At 40.4% G+C, this 15,854-nt stretch overlaps 1 protein-coding gene across 2 annotated transcripts in view; it reads right to left on the bottom strand.

Annotated features, from left to right (window-relative positions):
* The window catches only part of LOC109929511 (EMILIN-2), a 61,940-nt gene extending 49,661 nt beyond the window's left edge, over window positions 1-12,279 (bottom strand). For both annotated transcript variants that reach the window (XM_020529186.2, XM_048596387.1), the window contains exons 1-3: window positions 11,862-12,279; window positions 11,078-11,203; window positions 3,613-3,779 (exon numbers count right to left, since the gene is read on the bottom strand). In XM_020529186.2, the coding sequence (XP_020384775.2) occupies window positions 3,613-3,779; window positions 11,078-11,203; window positions 11,862-12,034 (466 nt within the window). In that variant the 5' untranslated portion in view covers window positions 12,035-12,279. The remainder of the gene's footprint in view (window positions 1-3,612; window positions 3,780-11,077; window positions 11,204-11,861) is intronic.
* Window positions 12,280-15,854: the final 3,575 nt, after the last annotated feature.

Raw genomic sequence — 15,854 nt, 5'->3', positions numbered from 1 at the left:
CCATGAGCACTGCATCCTGCTGTGAAACCACAATCATCACTGTTACCCTGTAATATTTGGTATATACAAGGAAAATGCTACTCCATTCAAGTAAGTAGTAGTAACTGTGCATTATGCAGAGCTTATAATTTCAAGCAAGTTTATGCTCAGACATGATGAATAGCTGTCCTCTGAATTGAAGAAGTCTCCTGTCCCTTTTCATTTGATGTCTGAAGCTGATGTTGGATTTATTTGAAGATAATCCAACGTGTTAAAAGCAACTCTATGAAGCAATGGGCCTTAGCAGGCTTTGATTTGGTTGTTCCATTTGAGAATGTGGCTTTTACTAACTTTGTTGGTTATTAGGCTGGAGTCCACAGAGTTTGTAAAGACTTTCTGGGGATCCGTGAAATAATATAAACAAATCCTATTGCTGTGACGACAAAGGTGGGATGCCTGTTATGTGCTATTAGTCATTGGAGTTAACAGAGATGTGCCAATGGCAGAAAAGTCTCATTACAGGCAGTGTGTCTGCAATATTCTAATTCAGACAGGGTGGCCAACTGCAGTGGGTAAAGAGAACTCTGAAACACTTTGAATTGTGGAGTGAGTAAGCGAGAAGTGACAGGTTTCAAATGAACCAGCATCAGAGTACCCAACAGGCACTTTCAAGCTGAATCCCACTCCAAGAAAATACGGGATGTCACTGAGTACTATACAGGGATTTCATTGCTGATTTCAGCTGGGGGTGTATAAAGTTTTCAATCATCAATTACATCAGTGTACATGAATCAGATACCACCAGCAAAATTTCACACAGTTCCTTTAACAGGACTCAGATGGGGGTGTAGAAAGTTTTCAATCACCAATTACATCAGTGTAGATGAATCAGATACCCCCAGCAAAATTTTACACAGTCCCTTTAACAGGACTCTGGTGGCCTTCATATTCCAAAGCATGAATGTGCAAAAAAGATCACTGCACTATAACTTAAATTGAAAACCTGTAATTACTAACACATTTGGAAAGGGATCCTTGAAAAATGTTTGGGGGCCAATAATCTAGCATATGACATTCAAGAAAGGAAGCAATTATCAATGTTGTTGAAACACATGAGATAATGAATATAGTCAAAATTAGTTGGGTAAAATCCAAAAAAGATTTCTTGAACCAAAAGCAGTACAGAAATTTTGAATATGGAAAGTTAACCCATCATGCCTGTGCTAGCACTGGTATGATGTCAGCGCTTCAACCTTTATCATGTTAAGACCCTAAGACATAGGAGCTGAAGTAGGCAATTCAACCCATTATGTCTGCTCTGCTATTCAATGAGATCATGGCCGATCTGATAATCATCAACTTCACTTTTCTGCATTATCGACAGAACCCTTGATTTCCTTACTGACTATGTCTATTTCAGCCTTGAATATACTTAACGTCCCCACCTTAAGAGCCCTCTTTGGTAAAGAACTCCAAAGATTCACTACTCTCTGAGAAAAGAAATTCCTCCTCGGCTCTGTGTTGAACATGCAACTTCTTATTCTGAAGTTATGCCCTCTGATCCTAGAATCTCCCACCCTTTCCATCCCTACCCTGTCAGGTCCCCTAAGAGGCCTGCATGTTTCAATATGGTTGCTCTCTCATTCTTCTGATCTCCAATGAGTACATGCCTAACCTACTTTTCCTCCCCTCGTAAGACTGTCTTATGTGGTATCAGCCTAGTTCATCTTCCTTGGACTGACTCCAATGACAGTGTACCTTTCCTTAGATAAGGGAACCAAAACTGTTCACAATATTCCAGCGGTGGTCTGACTACTGTGTTGCATAATTTTAGCAAAATCTCCCTACTTTTATAATATACTGCTTTTGAAATAAAGGCAAGCATTCCGTTTGCCTTCTCCATAACTTGCTGAAATTGGAAGCCAGCTTTTTGTGATTCATGGTCGAGGATGCCTAAATTTCTCTGTTCAATTGCTTTCTGCAGTCTTCCTCCATTTAATAATATCCTTCTATTGATCCATCTTCTTGCCAAAGTGCATAACCTCACATTTCCCCACGTTATATTCCATTTGCTAAGTTTTGCCCGCTTGTTCAATCTGTTTATATCCCTCTGCAGACTCCTTGTGTCATCCTCACCACTTGCCTTCTCACCTTTTTTATTGTCATTCACAAACCTGGCTTCAGTGCATTCAATTTCCTCATTTGAGTAATTAATACATACTGTAAATAACTGTGACCCCAGCACTGATCTTTGTGGCACTCCAGCAGTTAACAGGTTGCCATCCTGACATGCAACCCTTCTCCAAATTCTCTGTCTTCTATCAGCCAGCCAAACCTCCATCCATGCTAATATCTCCAACACCATTAGCTCTTTCTTATTAAGTAGCCTAATGTGTGGTACCTTATCAAATGCCTTGAACCCAAGGCAGTCAGCACAATGGACAAATTCCTCTGGAAAACCCAAAGCTAAACAGAATAGAACGATAAACAAAGCTAGTATTCACCTCAAAAACTGCTGCTTCTGGTCTCGAAATCCCCAAACTTGGTCCCAAACCAGACCTCCAGGCACAACCTATCTCCTCAATCTCCTAGCCATCCCTAATTCCACTCCAAGATCCAGGAAACAATCCTGTGGACTCCCATGATGTTCTTTCCTGATCTGATAGCGTCCCCTTCCACCCTAATCATGCAATGAGGACAGCCTCAGGGGATAGACAACCAGTGTGCATAAAATTGTTGTCAACAGCATGGAGTTTAACCCTCGTTCTGACTGGGGTGGATTTGAAGCCTTGCCCTAGCTATGTTGAGGATTATCTCGCTATAGGTCAGAAACTGCCGTCAAGCAAAGAATTCAAGAAGAAGAAACTCTGATTGCATGATACCTCTTTGTTCAGCATTTGGGAGAAGATGACTGTCTTGTAGCCTGCCATATATAGAAGGCAATATGAGAAAGTTTAAACCCGTCTATAAAATGTTCAATTTCAATGTTTTGCCTTACACAGCATGTTAATCACTTTTACCGTGAAGCAGAAAACACACGGCCAGGGAAAAGGAGCACATGCAGTCATTTATTTCCAGTGCTGAAAAACTAAATGAGAGATTGAAATTGGAGCCTTCTGTTAAATATTGGCAGATTGTCAGAAATGAGTTAAATTCTTTTAACTGTGTAAAACTTCCTCTGTGCAAACACTAATTTTTCCGAATTTCATGTTAGTTTTGGTATTCTGAGAAGATTTTAGTTTAAATGATGGATATTCTGTTCTTTGGCTAGTTACTACATCAAACAAAACCAATAAATAAACTAAGCAAGCTACTGACTAGACACTTAACAGTACCTTATACAAGGTAGTTTATTCGTTTTGAGTACTTAATTATTTATGTAAGTTTCACCACAACAACCAAAAGATGACACAAACAGATAAAGCAGATGCCAATTCCAGATTGCAATGAAACCTCACTGTCTTGGTGTATAATGATGAATATGATGCATCAGTGATCTAGATAAGCTGCATGGAAGGATTTATAAGAAACAATTTACAAAAAATTAATTTATAATTTTGCAAAAATGTCCCAATTTAGTATGATCTCATTTAGTAATCATTTAAAATAATCAGATAAATATCATAATCTTACTAAGATTCCTTTGTCTCGGGGCAGAAGGCTGCAGTGGAAAAGTTGCAGTGTGTTGTGACTGGCCATTCTTGCACTCTTCGCCCTTAAATCCAGGGCAACACCTCCACTCCAGCTGAGTCACCACCTTATATGCAACCTTATATACTGGACGAAAATGTGTGCGATATCTAATTGGAAAAACATATGAAGAAAATAGTTCACAAAATAAACATGGAGATGCATATAACAAAAATCTTGCCCTTATCCTCATGTGTCTGAATAAGAAAGCACCAATTGTTCAGGCCCTTTTTCAGAATTAGAATATCCAATTCCTCATAATGGTGGAGTGGTAGGTCCCCTGCCTCTGAGTCAGTAGCTTTTACATCCCACTTCAAACTGGAAAGTGCATTCATAATGCGGTCAAACAGGCTACATATCAATTTCTAAACCCTTCCAACATTCACCAATAACAGGGAGTAAGACTGAACGAGATTGCAGGTCAGCCACATAATGGAAAGAACATTGAAGCCTCTGCCATCACCGTTCTTTGCTCTGGACTACTTCATGCACATAAGCTGCATATTTCCACAGCAACGTGGTCACATTGGATTAGCTAGCTGGACAATCAATGTGAACCAGAATGGTGTCAATACCATGGGGTTCAATCCATACTTTATCTGAGTAGAGTTGGGACCTGTCTCTTTTCCCTACACTTGGTGAGATTGTGGTGTTGTGGGCCGGACCCGAAGTAGAAGATTCCTCATAAGGTTTTAATGAATCCTCATTAATTCCTTTCCATGGTTCCACCATTTTTTTTAAATCAGATTTGCATGTATTATTCTTCAGTACTCCAGCCAAGTTATAGATTAGCATAATTTCCATCACTTACTTTTAATGGCTTATGTATAAATTCCAGAGTATGTTTTCCTTTTTGCTTTAACTACCATCCTTCCGTTTAAAGTTACAGCAACTTTAGCCCATTTTGTTCCTTCGTTAAATTACGAACCTTGCCACTTAAGTGTGGCCCAGAGCTTTCAGCTCTATTGATGGCAAAACGGTCAGTGCTCCCCATCGTTACTGACAGGTACTTTTGGGACCAAGATACGTGCAGTTAAATGTGGAAATCTAGAAGTTTCTGTCAGTAATTCCATACTTCTCCACAGACTCCCTGCTGAAGTCTCCACAAACTGCAATCAATTAGAAGTCATAAACTGATGAGAGCTTCCATTTTCTCACTATTAGTCTGGCTACAAAAAGCCCTGAGGAAGTTATATCTTGTTGAATGAAATGTAATTTGGATTTTAACAACGTACTAGGTTCATAATTATTGCTGAACAATAACAGTGCAGAAATGAATTTTATGTTTATGTAATGTCAAATTTCTCTTATGGCTTTTTATAAAATAATAAACACTAAGTTGTTTGACATTCCAGTTTCTAGTAAACCTATGTGTGTATTCCAGTTTTCATTTCATTATGTGTAAAATGATATTAAAAAAGAGAAAGAGAATGTGGTTTTAACTTTCAGATTTGGGATCTATGAGAATTCTTCAATGTAACTCGGCTGCTTAGTGGATGATGTTTACACTATGAACTTGATTCCCATTCCAACTGAGGTACACTTGGGATGCACCTCCTAGCTCTGATTCGGAGGATGAAAAACAATGGCAAACCACCTCTGGTTTGTAAACTGCCAAGTAAATAGCTCAGGATGAAGCAGCAGCAATTGACAATAATTCAAGAACCTGACTTTGGGAAGAGCACACATGACATGATTTGGCTGCTTAACCTAGTTGATGACATCTTTGCTTCTATACTCCTGTACTCCCCTTGACTTGACGCCAGATAAATAAACATCAGGAAAGAAAAAATCCTCGCGACAGACATCACTACGTTGTTATGGGCCTTTTTTGTCAGATCAGTGGCAAGTGCTGTTATTTTGATTTGAGTGCAAAATTCAAGCATCATCATGTGCTGCCTCTTTTTCCAAAAATGTAGTACCTAATATTTCTATGTATGAATTGTACTGGGCATCTACAAGACTCACTTAACTAAACATCTACATGTTCCTGCAATCTTGCTTAAATTTACCATGCCTCCAAATTTAGTATCAGGAAACTTTAATAACATTCCTTATTTCTGTACTTAATTCATTAACACCACTGGAAAGCAAAAATGAGTCCCAGTCAATATTATCTATGCTTAAAACATTAATACTATTCCATTAGGTCACATGGTGATCATCTAAGGAGCAAGTGCATGGGTTAACTGTAATTTAAACAAACAATAATTTTGATAATAAACATAATTTAATTCGACAAGAGAAGGCACAATGCTAGATTTAGTCTTAGGAAATTAAGACTGGATGAAGTAGCAGCGGGTGACCATTTTGAAGATCATAATAGTTAGATTTAGCATCATTATGGAGGATCATTACTGAGTAACTATGAATAAATAGGAAAGGCATGAAAAAAACTCCAGCCTGTTTATTATGCCCTTTGATTATTGCACTGCGTTGCTTTAGACATATTTACCTTGATTGAATGTCTATATTCTTCAGGATATACAAGATAAACTCAAACAAAATAATGCAATGTTGCAAATTGTTTAATGTGAATGTCACTGAAATACTGTTGGTCTGTATGATAAAGCCAAGCAAGTTTACTTGTCTTCCTTTTCATTGCAATGTAGCAGTAATTTATATCTTATAATATTAATCTCATTGATCTAAATAATTGTTGCCTATAATCACAAGTCTCTGAAGCACAATAGTAGGCAAATCTATCTACCAAGTGGACCTTTTTAAAGGACTGCTCGCTTAAATTTCAGCACTTGAGTGGTTAACCATGCCTAATCTGCAAGTATTTATGTATAACGTTTTAATTATTTCCCTGCAGCTGATGTTTCTTGTAATTAGCTGAAGGGTATGGGGCTACAAATGATTAAAAGGTATTTGACTTTACAGCAATTCCTTCAGCTGCCCATTCCAACTAGCTCCTTATCAGTTTTAATTACAGGGTTAAACCAGAGAAGTGCTCGGGAGAATTTGAAAGGATTTCCCTTGGAAAGTCTCCCTATCTGATCAAACCTCTTCCATTCAGGGAGGAACGTTTATATCAACACAGACATGGAACTTTTGCACTCAAGAGATATCAAGTAGAAGGAATTATTTAAAAGCAGCAGAGCTTCTTTTTAAACTGGCTTTACTATCATCCTTCAGTGTTGATTTTTTTTAAAAAATTCAGACCTCTAAAATGTTTTAATGATTCAGTGGCCCATCCCTGAAGGCGAGCCAGAAGTGGAAGATGTGGCATATTACTCATTGTCACCATGGGATAGGGGTCAAGATGCAGGTGGATGGAAACAAACAGCTGTACTCAACCCATCCTGTTCCTAACTTACACAGAGGCCCTACTAAGGTAACGCTTATGTTGTATGTTTTTGTTAGTAATTGAATGACAATGTGAGAGTTTATAATGCCAACACTAATAACATTTATGTGCAGCACTTCAGGATCTCACAGCCTCCCTACGCACTTCACAGCCAATGAGGTACTTTTGAAGTTATTATTGGAAGCTACAATGCAAATTAATTAGAAAAGAAAACCATTGCCATTTTTATGGTTTTTAAAAAAAGAACATGGACTGTTTCAGCAACACAACATTTCAGTGTTGTGATGTATTTGCAACATGGAGGAAATTATTAAGTTTTGCGATGAAAAAGTTTCTCTGGCAACTTTACAGAGGATGCAACCATTTTTAAACCACACCATTCCTCTGAAGCATTTTAAACAATACAAATATTCATGCTTTTACTTCAAAGAAAAATTGCAGTTTTAGAACAATTCTACAATCTACATTTTCTTTCTAATTTCTACCCCCTTTTCCTGGACGAACTGGCTGTTCACACCATTAAGTCTACCACCTTCGCTCCCCACCCCACCGTCTCCACCTATATCTGCCAATTGGTTGATAATTCATGCCAGTCTAGTCAATGAATGTTAGTACGCTACAACAATTGTGAACATATCAGCTAATTCTGGTCCTTACTTAACCTCCACACACTTGCATTTTCCTGCAGGCTGCCTGAATAGCAAGCAGGAGTGGAAACTCTGAATAATTTTCCACTCCCAACAAAGGTTGCTGAGGCAAACAGTTAAGGAACCTAACTCTGTCCTACATGCCCAAGGAAAGATGATTTCAATATTAAAAAGACAAATTTAAAGAATAATGGGTGATGGGCTATCTATTCCTTGTTGTGGATGTCAGCAGCAGGAGACATTTGCATTGACTGACAAGTGGCAGAGTTGCTGTTCTTCACTTTGGAAGTAATTTCTTTTCAGAGAGCTCCCAGTCAATCAGATGGCAGACAGTTCTGTAGTCACAGCAGCACCAAAGGGAGTAGTGGCCATTGTTGCAATTGCAGGCAGTGTCCCTAAACTAAGCCAAGATGATGGTAAATTCAAGACTGTCACAATGGAGACGGGAGGAGAGGCCTTGAGGGTAGAGAGAATGGGCAGGGAGTTTGATGGAGAAGCCAAGGACAAAAGAGGACCCAAGAGAGCACTGCTACCTCATAGCGCCAGGGACCCAGGTTCAATTCCAGCCTCGGGCGACTGTCTGTATGCAGTTTGCACAATCTCCCCATGTCTGTGTGGGTTTCCTCAGGATGCTCCAGTTTCCTCCCACAATCCAAAGATGTGCAGGTTAGGTGGCTTGGCCATGGCAAATGCGGGATTACAGTGGGGTGGTGGGTTTGTGAGGGAGGGGAAATTCTCTTCAGAGGGTTGGTGCAGACTTGATGGGCTGAATGGCCTCTGCTTGCACAGTCTGGATTCTATGATTCTACAAGATGAAGGCAGGTAGAGATCAGGATGAACCTTGATCAGGAAAACTGGCTAGTAATGGAGTTTCCCCAATCTCGTTTTTCCCCCTGACCAAAGCCCAAATAGGGTAACCTGTACAGATATTAAACCTCTCAGTCCCACTAACACAGCACCCAAAACATCTTTGCCCATTGACGCTGTGTGATCAATGTCCATAAGGGCGTTAAGTGGGGCATGGAAGCTGGTTGGCTAGACCTAGGCTTCTCATGTACATCTCCATGCCTGTAAATGGCTGACAGGTTAGGGCAGGGAGGAGTGGCAGCAGGGTGATGTTGGGAACTTCATGGCCCCTACCCCAAACCCTTGCCGGCAAACCCACCACCAGGGGCCCATAATATTCTGCCCTATGATTTAAATATCTCCAGAACCAAGACCAAACTTTTTTGGAAAGTTTTCACTTTCAACTCCAAATCTTGAATGTGGCACCTAATCCACATAGATTCTCAGCCCAGATAAACAATCTGTGTACTTGACTGGTGATGGATAGATCACAAAAAGTGCTGATGATCTGGATTACCGGAACACACTGGCCCAAGAAATAACTAAGCTCTATCTGGCAAAGCATCAGATTGTGAGTCATTTATCTGACAACATGAAGAATTGTCCTGTATCCACAGGCACTAGTCTGTGTTGTAGCCTCAATACACAATGCCCACAAAAATTAATGACTGACAAGAGTCTGATCTTGAGTGAACAGATTCACGCTATCAAACAGACTTTGGTGAATGTGGTTGGGCATAATGAACCAGTCACATGGATATTCTGGTTTTCTCAGCAACTTTATGTTTCAATATATGCTAATGTGGACTGCACATAGAAGATCAGAGACTACCACTAGAGTAAGGCTGACCTGTCACTATTTAATGAGCATAAGACATAGGAACTGAAGTAGGCCATTCAGCCAATCGATCATGACTAATCTGATAATCATTAACTCCGCTTTCCTACCTTTTCCCCACAATCCTTGATTTCCTTAATGGTTAGAAAATTGCCAATCTTAGCACTGAAAATACTTAATGACCCAGCCTCAGCAGTCCTCTGTGATAAAGAAATTCCTCCCCATCTCTGTCTTAAGTGGATGACCCCTCACTCTGAAATTATACCCTCTGGTCCTTAGACTCTCTCATAAAGGAAACAATCTTTCTGCATCTACCCTATCAAGCCCCCTAAAAGCCTTATATGTTTCATAAGATCACCTCTCAATCTTCCAAACTCCCAACAGAAACAAACTGAACCTCCTCAACCTCTCATAAGACAACCCTTTCATACCCAGGATCATACAAGGGAAGATGAAGAGTCATCCACACACAAAAAGTTAACTTGCTCTCTCTCCATAGATGCTGCCTGGCCTGCTGTGATGTCCAGTATTTTTTGTGTTCATACAAGTGAACGTTCTTTGGACAACCTCCAATAATAACTTATCTTATGTGTTTCATTAAGGTTGCTTCTTGTTCTTCTAAACTCCAATGAGTACATTTAATGCTCTAACATGTCTATGGCACACATAACCTTTTGAAGGTGTTTTATGTCTAAAGCTTCAATAGTTCAGCTTGTGGAAGGGTAATGCTCATGCATCTTTATCTTGCTAAAACTTCCCTCATGTCAATAGCATTTCTGTGGGTCTCCCTGGAATAAGAGATCCAGTGTTATCAATCTGATAAACTTGGAATGATACATCTGATGAAGGGTCTAGGCCCGAAACGTCAGCCTTCCTGCTCCTATGATGCTGCTTGACCTGCTGTGTTCATCCAGCTGTACACCTTGTTATCTCAGATTCTCCAGCATCTGCAGTTCCTACTATCTCTGATACATCTCTAAACTGATGTAAAAAGTAGTTAAAAAGCTGAAAGTAGATCACGCCATACCTTACGGCTATTTAACACTCTGTATTTAACACTGGCGCCAAAGGCCTTTGCTGTCAGGCAGGGTGGAGCGGGTCATGTTGGGAAATGGGTGCTGGCGGCGCTAGGGACAATGTCAGAGAGCTATCCAAGTGTTTTCATTAGCGCTGAAACGTCGATGATATCTGGGCTTAGAGGAGGAGGCAGCGACTCAAGCTCCGCTGGCATTCACATGGAGATAAACGGATTGCAGGCGGCTTCTGGGCTAGCTGCACTGGGCGGGTATAATTTATGGATGAACATCGCCTCCCGGATGTCAGAATTCCCCAGCGGGACCACATGCAGTAAATCTGGGTTCTTACCAGAGCCAAACCAAAGGTCAATCCATAATAGCATTTAATTTGACAAAAACAGCATTGTTTCTGATTTTTTTCATATATATCGAGGTGCCCGAAGTTTGAAGATACAGAAACAAACGGATTTGCAATCCGGCGTTTACAGTAGTGGAGCCAAGAAAACTTAAGTCCAGATGTTTAGCTATAAACATGTCGGGTTATCAGCTGAGATGATACATCAGTTTATTGTTGGATTTCTCTCGTTGTTGGTGACTTGGTAAATTAAGGAATGTATTGAAAAGCAGAATGTAGTTTGGGTGTGAGGCATGTTGTATTCAGAGGAGAGACTGGATTTGCCCTGCGCCCTGTCGTGTGTGCCTTGTGGTTCCCACCCTCGTTACCCGGAGCGGATGACATCTTACTTACAGCACGGCAGGACGGCAGTTAGCCTGACCCCAGGGGCAGGGCTGATATTCCGGCTTGATGTAACTTTCTGCGCCGTCCAGCACCGAGCAAGTCACGTTCTTCTTCACAATGTAAGCGCACCAGTTCCTGTAGGAGCACGGAGACAAAACACACACACACGGCGCGAGAATCAGAACGGGCCGCAGACAGCAGAGGCGCGGGTAAACCTACGGCGCGACGCTATGGCACCTCCAACCCTGCAGACAGCAAGGACACTAACTGCAAGGCCACTCCACACGAACTGTGTGTGAGATACACTTTGAAACTGGCTCCACGCCAGCCAACCTTGGACCAAGGGAACAAGGTGAGGCGGAAGTTAAAACAGTCCACTTAGCATCAATTTAAATCCAAGTTGCTCCCCGTTTTTAAATAAATATTTATAAAAATAAATCCCACAGTTTACTTTGCTAGAAAAGTTACAATAAATCAGCAAATGTTGATATGAGTAGGAGTGGACACTCTGTGATCGCTGTTATAAAAATTTTCTTCCCCCCAGAGTGGTCTGGCCAAAGTGCTGGACTTATTTCCACCGTCTGAACTCTTTCTGCCAAACTATAATGGGAGACCATTCGGTTCTTGAACCCTCCTGGTGCCTCAAATATATGTATAGACTTATATAAGTAAGAAACGTTTGTTCTCCATTTGTGAAGAATCGAACTGCTCCAGTGACTAACTATGTATATAAAGATTTTTTTTTAATAAATAAAGTATACTTTTGAAATGTAAAAAAAGAAACTGGACTTACTTGTTACGTCCTGTGAGGCTGTTGGCAGTTTGCCGGGGTGGGGACCTGGCCGAGTATAGATGATATCTGGAAACTGGAGGTGTAGCTTGTACATGGGACAGTAAAATACTGATCAGAATCACAGAGCAGCCCAGCCAAACCGCGTCCCTCTCGACCCGTCTTTTTCCGGTCATTGTAACGGGACAGTTTTCCAAACTTCACTTTTTTCGGTAGAATTGGCGAGCACTTTAAGCGGAGACCACCGCCGAAGCTGCTCTGGAGAACTGCTGAAGGGAGCAGACTCCGGCGGTGAGACTGGGAGTGGACTCACCCTGTTGAGGGGACGCCTCCGGCGTGCAGAAATGCGGGTTTTTCCTGTTGCCTTGAGCGGAATCTTTTTTTAAAAAAAAAAGAATGACGTTAATGTTCTTCACTGGAGCTTCAGGCACACCACTAGGAACTCTTCGTTTCTTTTTGGAAAAAAAAACTTGGCTTAAGCCCCATCCCAAACTTTTGATGGAAGGCTGCCTGGTAACCTCACTGGATCAGCATAGAGAGTGTATGCTCTCGAAATCTGGAGTAGGGAAACGAAGTACTATTAACTGATACAGGGCGTTCGGTGGAGGGAACGTGGTCGGATGTCAGTTCACTTTCTCCTCTGTTTCACGTCGCACCACGTCCATTATGAAAGTAACTTTCCTATAAACCGAGAACAAGTTGCCAAGAAACTTTCAGTTTGGAACCAGCTCGCTGTAAAGTGCAGATCAAAAATAGCACATTTGGAATCTTGGCTTAAGAGTTCATTTATTTAGTAATTGCATTTAAATATGATATTTGACAGAAAAGTGAACCTTCCAAGGTTAGCATTAGCTGGCATTTATTGAGATTTAACGTGATGCCAATCAAAAAAGCAAAATGAAATTAGGAAACAAAGTTCTGCTGATGTGAATAGTCCAGGAACTCTATATAAGGAGACATGTTTCAACAGGGATCTGCCAGTTATGTATCTGTGCAGTTCCCTAGGCTCCTTTACACAATAGGAAAAGCATGATGTACAACATCAAAATGGTGCAGAGGGTTGGAAATCTGAAATCAATCCTGGTCTCCTGTGGCAATCCATTAGCTGTACATTTACATCCTTCTAAAAACTGCAGCGTATTTAATTCAGTGTACATGTGGTGGCTCACCTCACTTTCACTCCTAAAATCATTAAGTGACCTAACAGGATGTCACCATTCTAAATGAACCCAGTATTCATGCAAAAACTTTCAAGAAATCACTTCCAGAAGTGGTTTGTACCCCACAGCAGTCTTGTACAAGTGCAAGGAATGTTTCTTTTTGAAAAGACCACCTTGAAATTTTCAAAAAAAGATTTAAATAAATTTACTATGACACTCCCATTGTCTTTCTCCTAACTGTAACATTTTAAGTAGCATTCAAAAGTTTAAAAATAAATCTCTTACACAATAGTATGTTATCAGTAGACAGAGTGGAACAAACCTTACATTATAGCTGAGTGGAACTTCCTACGGAAGGTTCCATTCTTATCTATTCAACAATCAGATAAACTTCTGAAATTACTTTTCTTCCCACCCTTACCATTACTGCTGGAGAGCTTCCCCCACTAATGATCTGTACATGTCCACTTCTTTTTATGTGGTGGAGGCAGGTTCAATTGAGGCATTCAAAGGGATATTGGATGATTATTTGGATGGAAATAATGTACAAGGGTATAAGGAAAAACCAGGAGATATGCAACCCATGATGGACCAAATGGCGTCCTTCTGTGACATCACAGTTCTGTGATTCTATGATTCTCAACTATGTGCTGCCTCAGGGTGCCTCTACTTGAAAACACAATGCCAGGTACCACACGGATGCTAAGGACTTCCAGTTCTATGTCAATAAACTCCTTGACCCATGTTCAGCCCTGGATGAGATGAAATTTCCTCTAATTAAACCTTGGTGAGACTGAAGTGTGTTTTTGGCACCACACAAACTCTGTTTCTTGCTTATTGTTTTCATGGATGTCCCTAGCCGCTAGTTTAGGTTGAATCAGGCTGTTCACAAGCTTGGTAACCTTTTTATTCTTCATTCAGGGAATATAGGCTTCACTAGTAGGACCGTCATTTGCTGTCTATCATTAATTTCCCTCAAAGAAGATAGTGGTGAGCTGCCATTTTGAACCACTGTAGACCATTTGATGTAGGGACACCCACAATGCTGTTGGGCAGAGAGTTCCAGGATTTTGAGCCAGCAACACTGAAGTCAGGATGACATCTAATTTGACCCTGAGCCAGACCATTATCCCTTCATCACAAAGAGTACAACCTCAATAATATTGATGATCCTTGCCCCTACCTAAGCCCATCTGCTTCTGACATCTTCATCCATACTCTTTTCACTATCGAAATTGACTGTTCAAAAACTCTTCTGGTTGATCTCCTACTTTCCACTCCTCATCTACGAACACCCATCCAAATCCTTCTTGCCTATTTTATTACTCACACTAAATCCCCTGTGCTCACAAAGCTACATTGACTCCCAACCCCCGAATGTCTTTATTTCAAAGTCTTATCTTGTATTTAAACTCCTCTATAACTTTAACACTCCTAACTCCATAACCTCCTCCAGCCCTTTAACTCTTCAAGAATCCTTCCTCAAACTCTAGGCTCACGTGCATCAGCCATTATTTTCATCTTAAAATTGTTGGCCAAATTCAACCATGAAGGACAAAGCTCTAGAGTTTCTTACCTAAGTCTCTCTACCTGTCCACCTCCCTTAACAGATTCCTTAAAACTTACTTATTTAGTCAAGCTTTGATCACTGTCCAAGTGTACCCTTCTTTGTTTCTTTCTGGTGTGGCTCAGGATGTTTTACTATATTAAAGGCAAAATATTAATGAAAGTTGTATTGCTTAAGTCTGCAGGTCTGATGTTTCAGACTTGGCATTTAAAGCCAATATTTGTTCCCTGAATTCTAAGGAAGGTGACGAATGGTATTATAAACTATTTAGATTACCATCTGTGAAGATCATAAGAAACAGGCAGAGGAGTAAGCTATTTGGTCCCTCAAACCTACTCTGCTATTCAGTAGGATCGTGGCTGATCTGACATTCTTCACATTCACTCTCCTGTGTATACCCCATAATCCTTGGTTCCCCTGCTAATCAATAATCTATCTCAGCCTTGAAAAAGACAAGGACTCTGCATCCACACAGCTCTCTGTGGCAAGGAGGTACAAAGACCCACAAACCTCAGAGAAGAAATTCCTCTTCATTTCAGTCTTACTTTACTGTGAGAAGATGCCTTCTGGTACTGGACTCTCCCAAAGAAGGGAAACATTCTTTCAACATTTACCTTGTCAAGCCCTTTAAGAATCCTACATAATTCAATGAGATCACCTCTCATTCTCCTAAATTCCAATGAGTCCCAAACCGTTTGTTCATATGACAATCCTTCCAAACCGGGATCATCCTAGTAAACCTTCTCTCAACTTCCTTCAATTAAATAATATCTTTATTTATAAGGGGACCAAAACTGCTCACAGTACTCCAGATATGGTCTCTCCAGCACCTTGTACAATTGTAGTCAGACTTCCTTACTCTTACACTCTAACCAGTTTGAAATAAGGGCCAACATTCCAATAGCCTTTCTGATTACCTACTGCTCTTGTGTGCTAGCTTTCTGTGTTTTGTGCCCAAATACCCCCAAGTCCCCTTGCGTTGCAATTTTCCCCATTAAATATACACTGCTGTTTTGTTCTTGCTTCCAAAATGAACAACTTAATGTTTTCTCACATTAAACTCCAACTTTCTGCCCAACTGTTGTGAGGAAATTATTAGAATAGATTATTAAAGATAGAATGAATGAACATTTTCATCTAATGAGAGGAGTTCAGCATTGATTTGTAAAGTATAGATCATACCTCATAAATCTGATTAAATTTTTGGAAGTGGTGACCTAATAAATGGATGAGGGAATGCCTATGGATATTATTGATATGGAATTTTCG

Source organism: Rhincodon typus, chromosome 4, assembly GCF_021869965.1.
Source record: "Rhincodon typus isolate 14 chromosome 4, sRhiTyp1.1, whole genome shotgun sequence".
Classification (NCBI taxonomy): domain Eukaryota; kingdom Metazoa; phylum Chordata; class Chondrichthyes; order Orectolobiformes; family Rhincodontidae; genus Rhincodon; species Rhincodon typus.
This window is presented reverse-complemented; position numbering and strand designations above follow the sequence as displayed.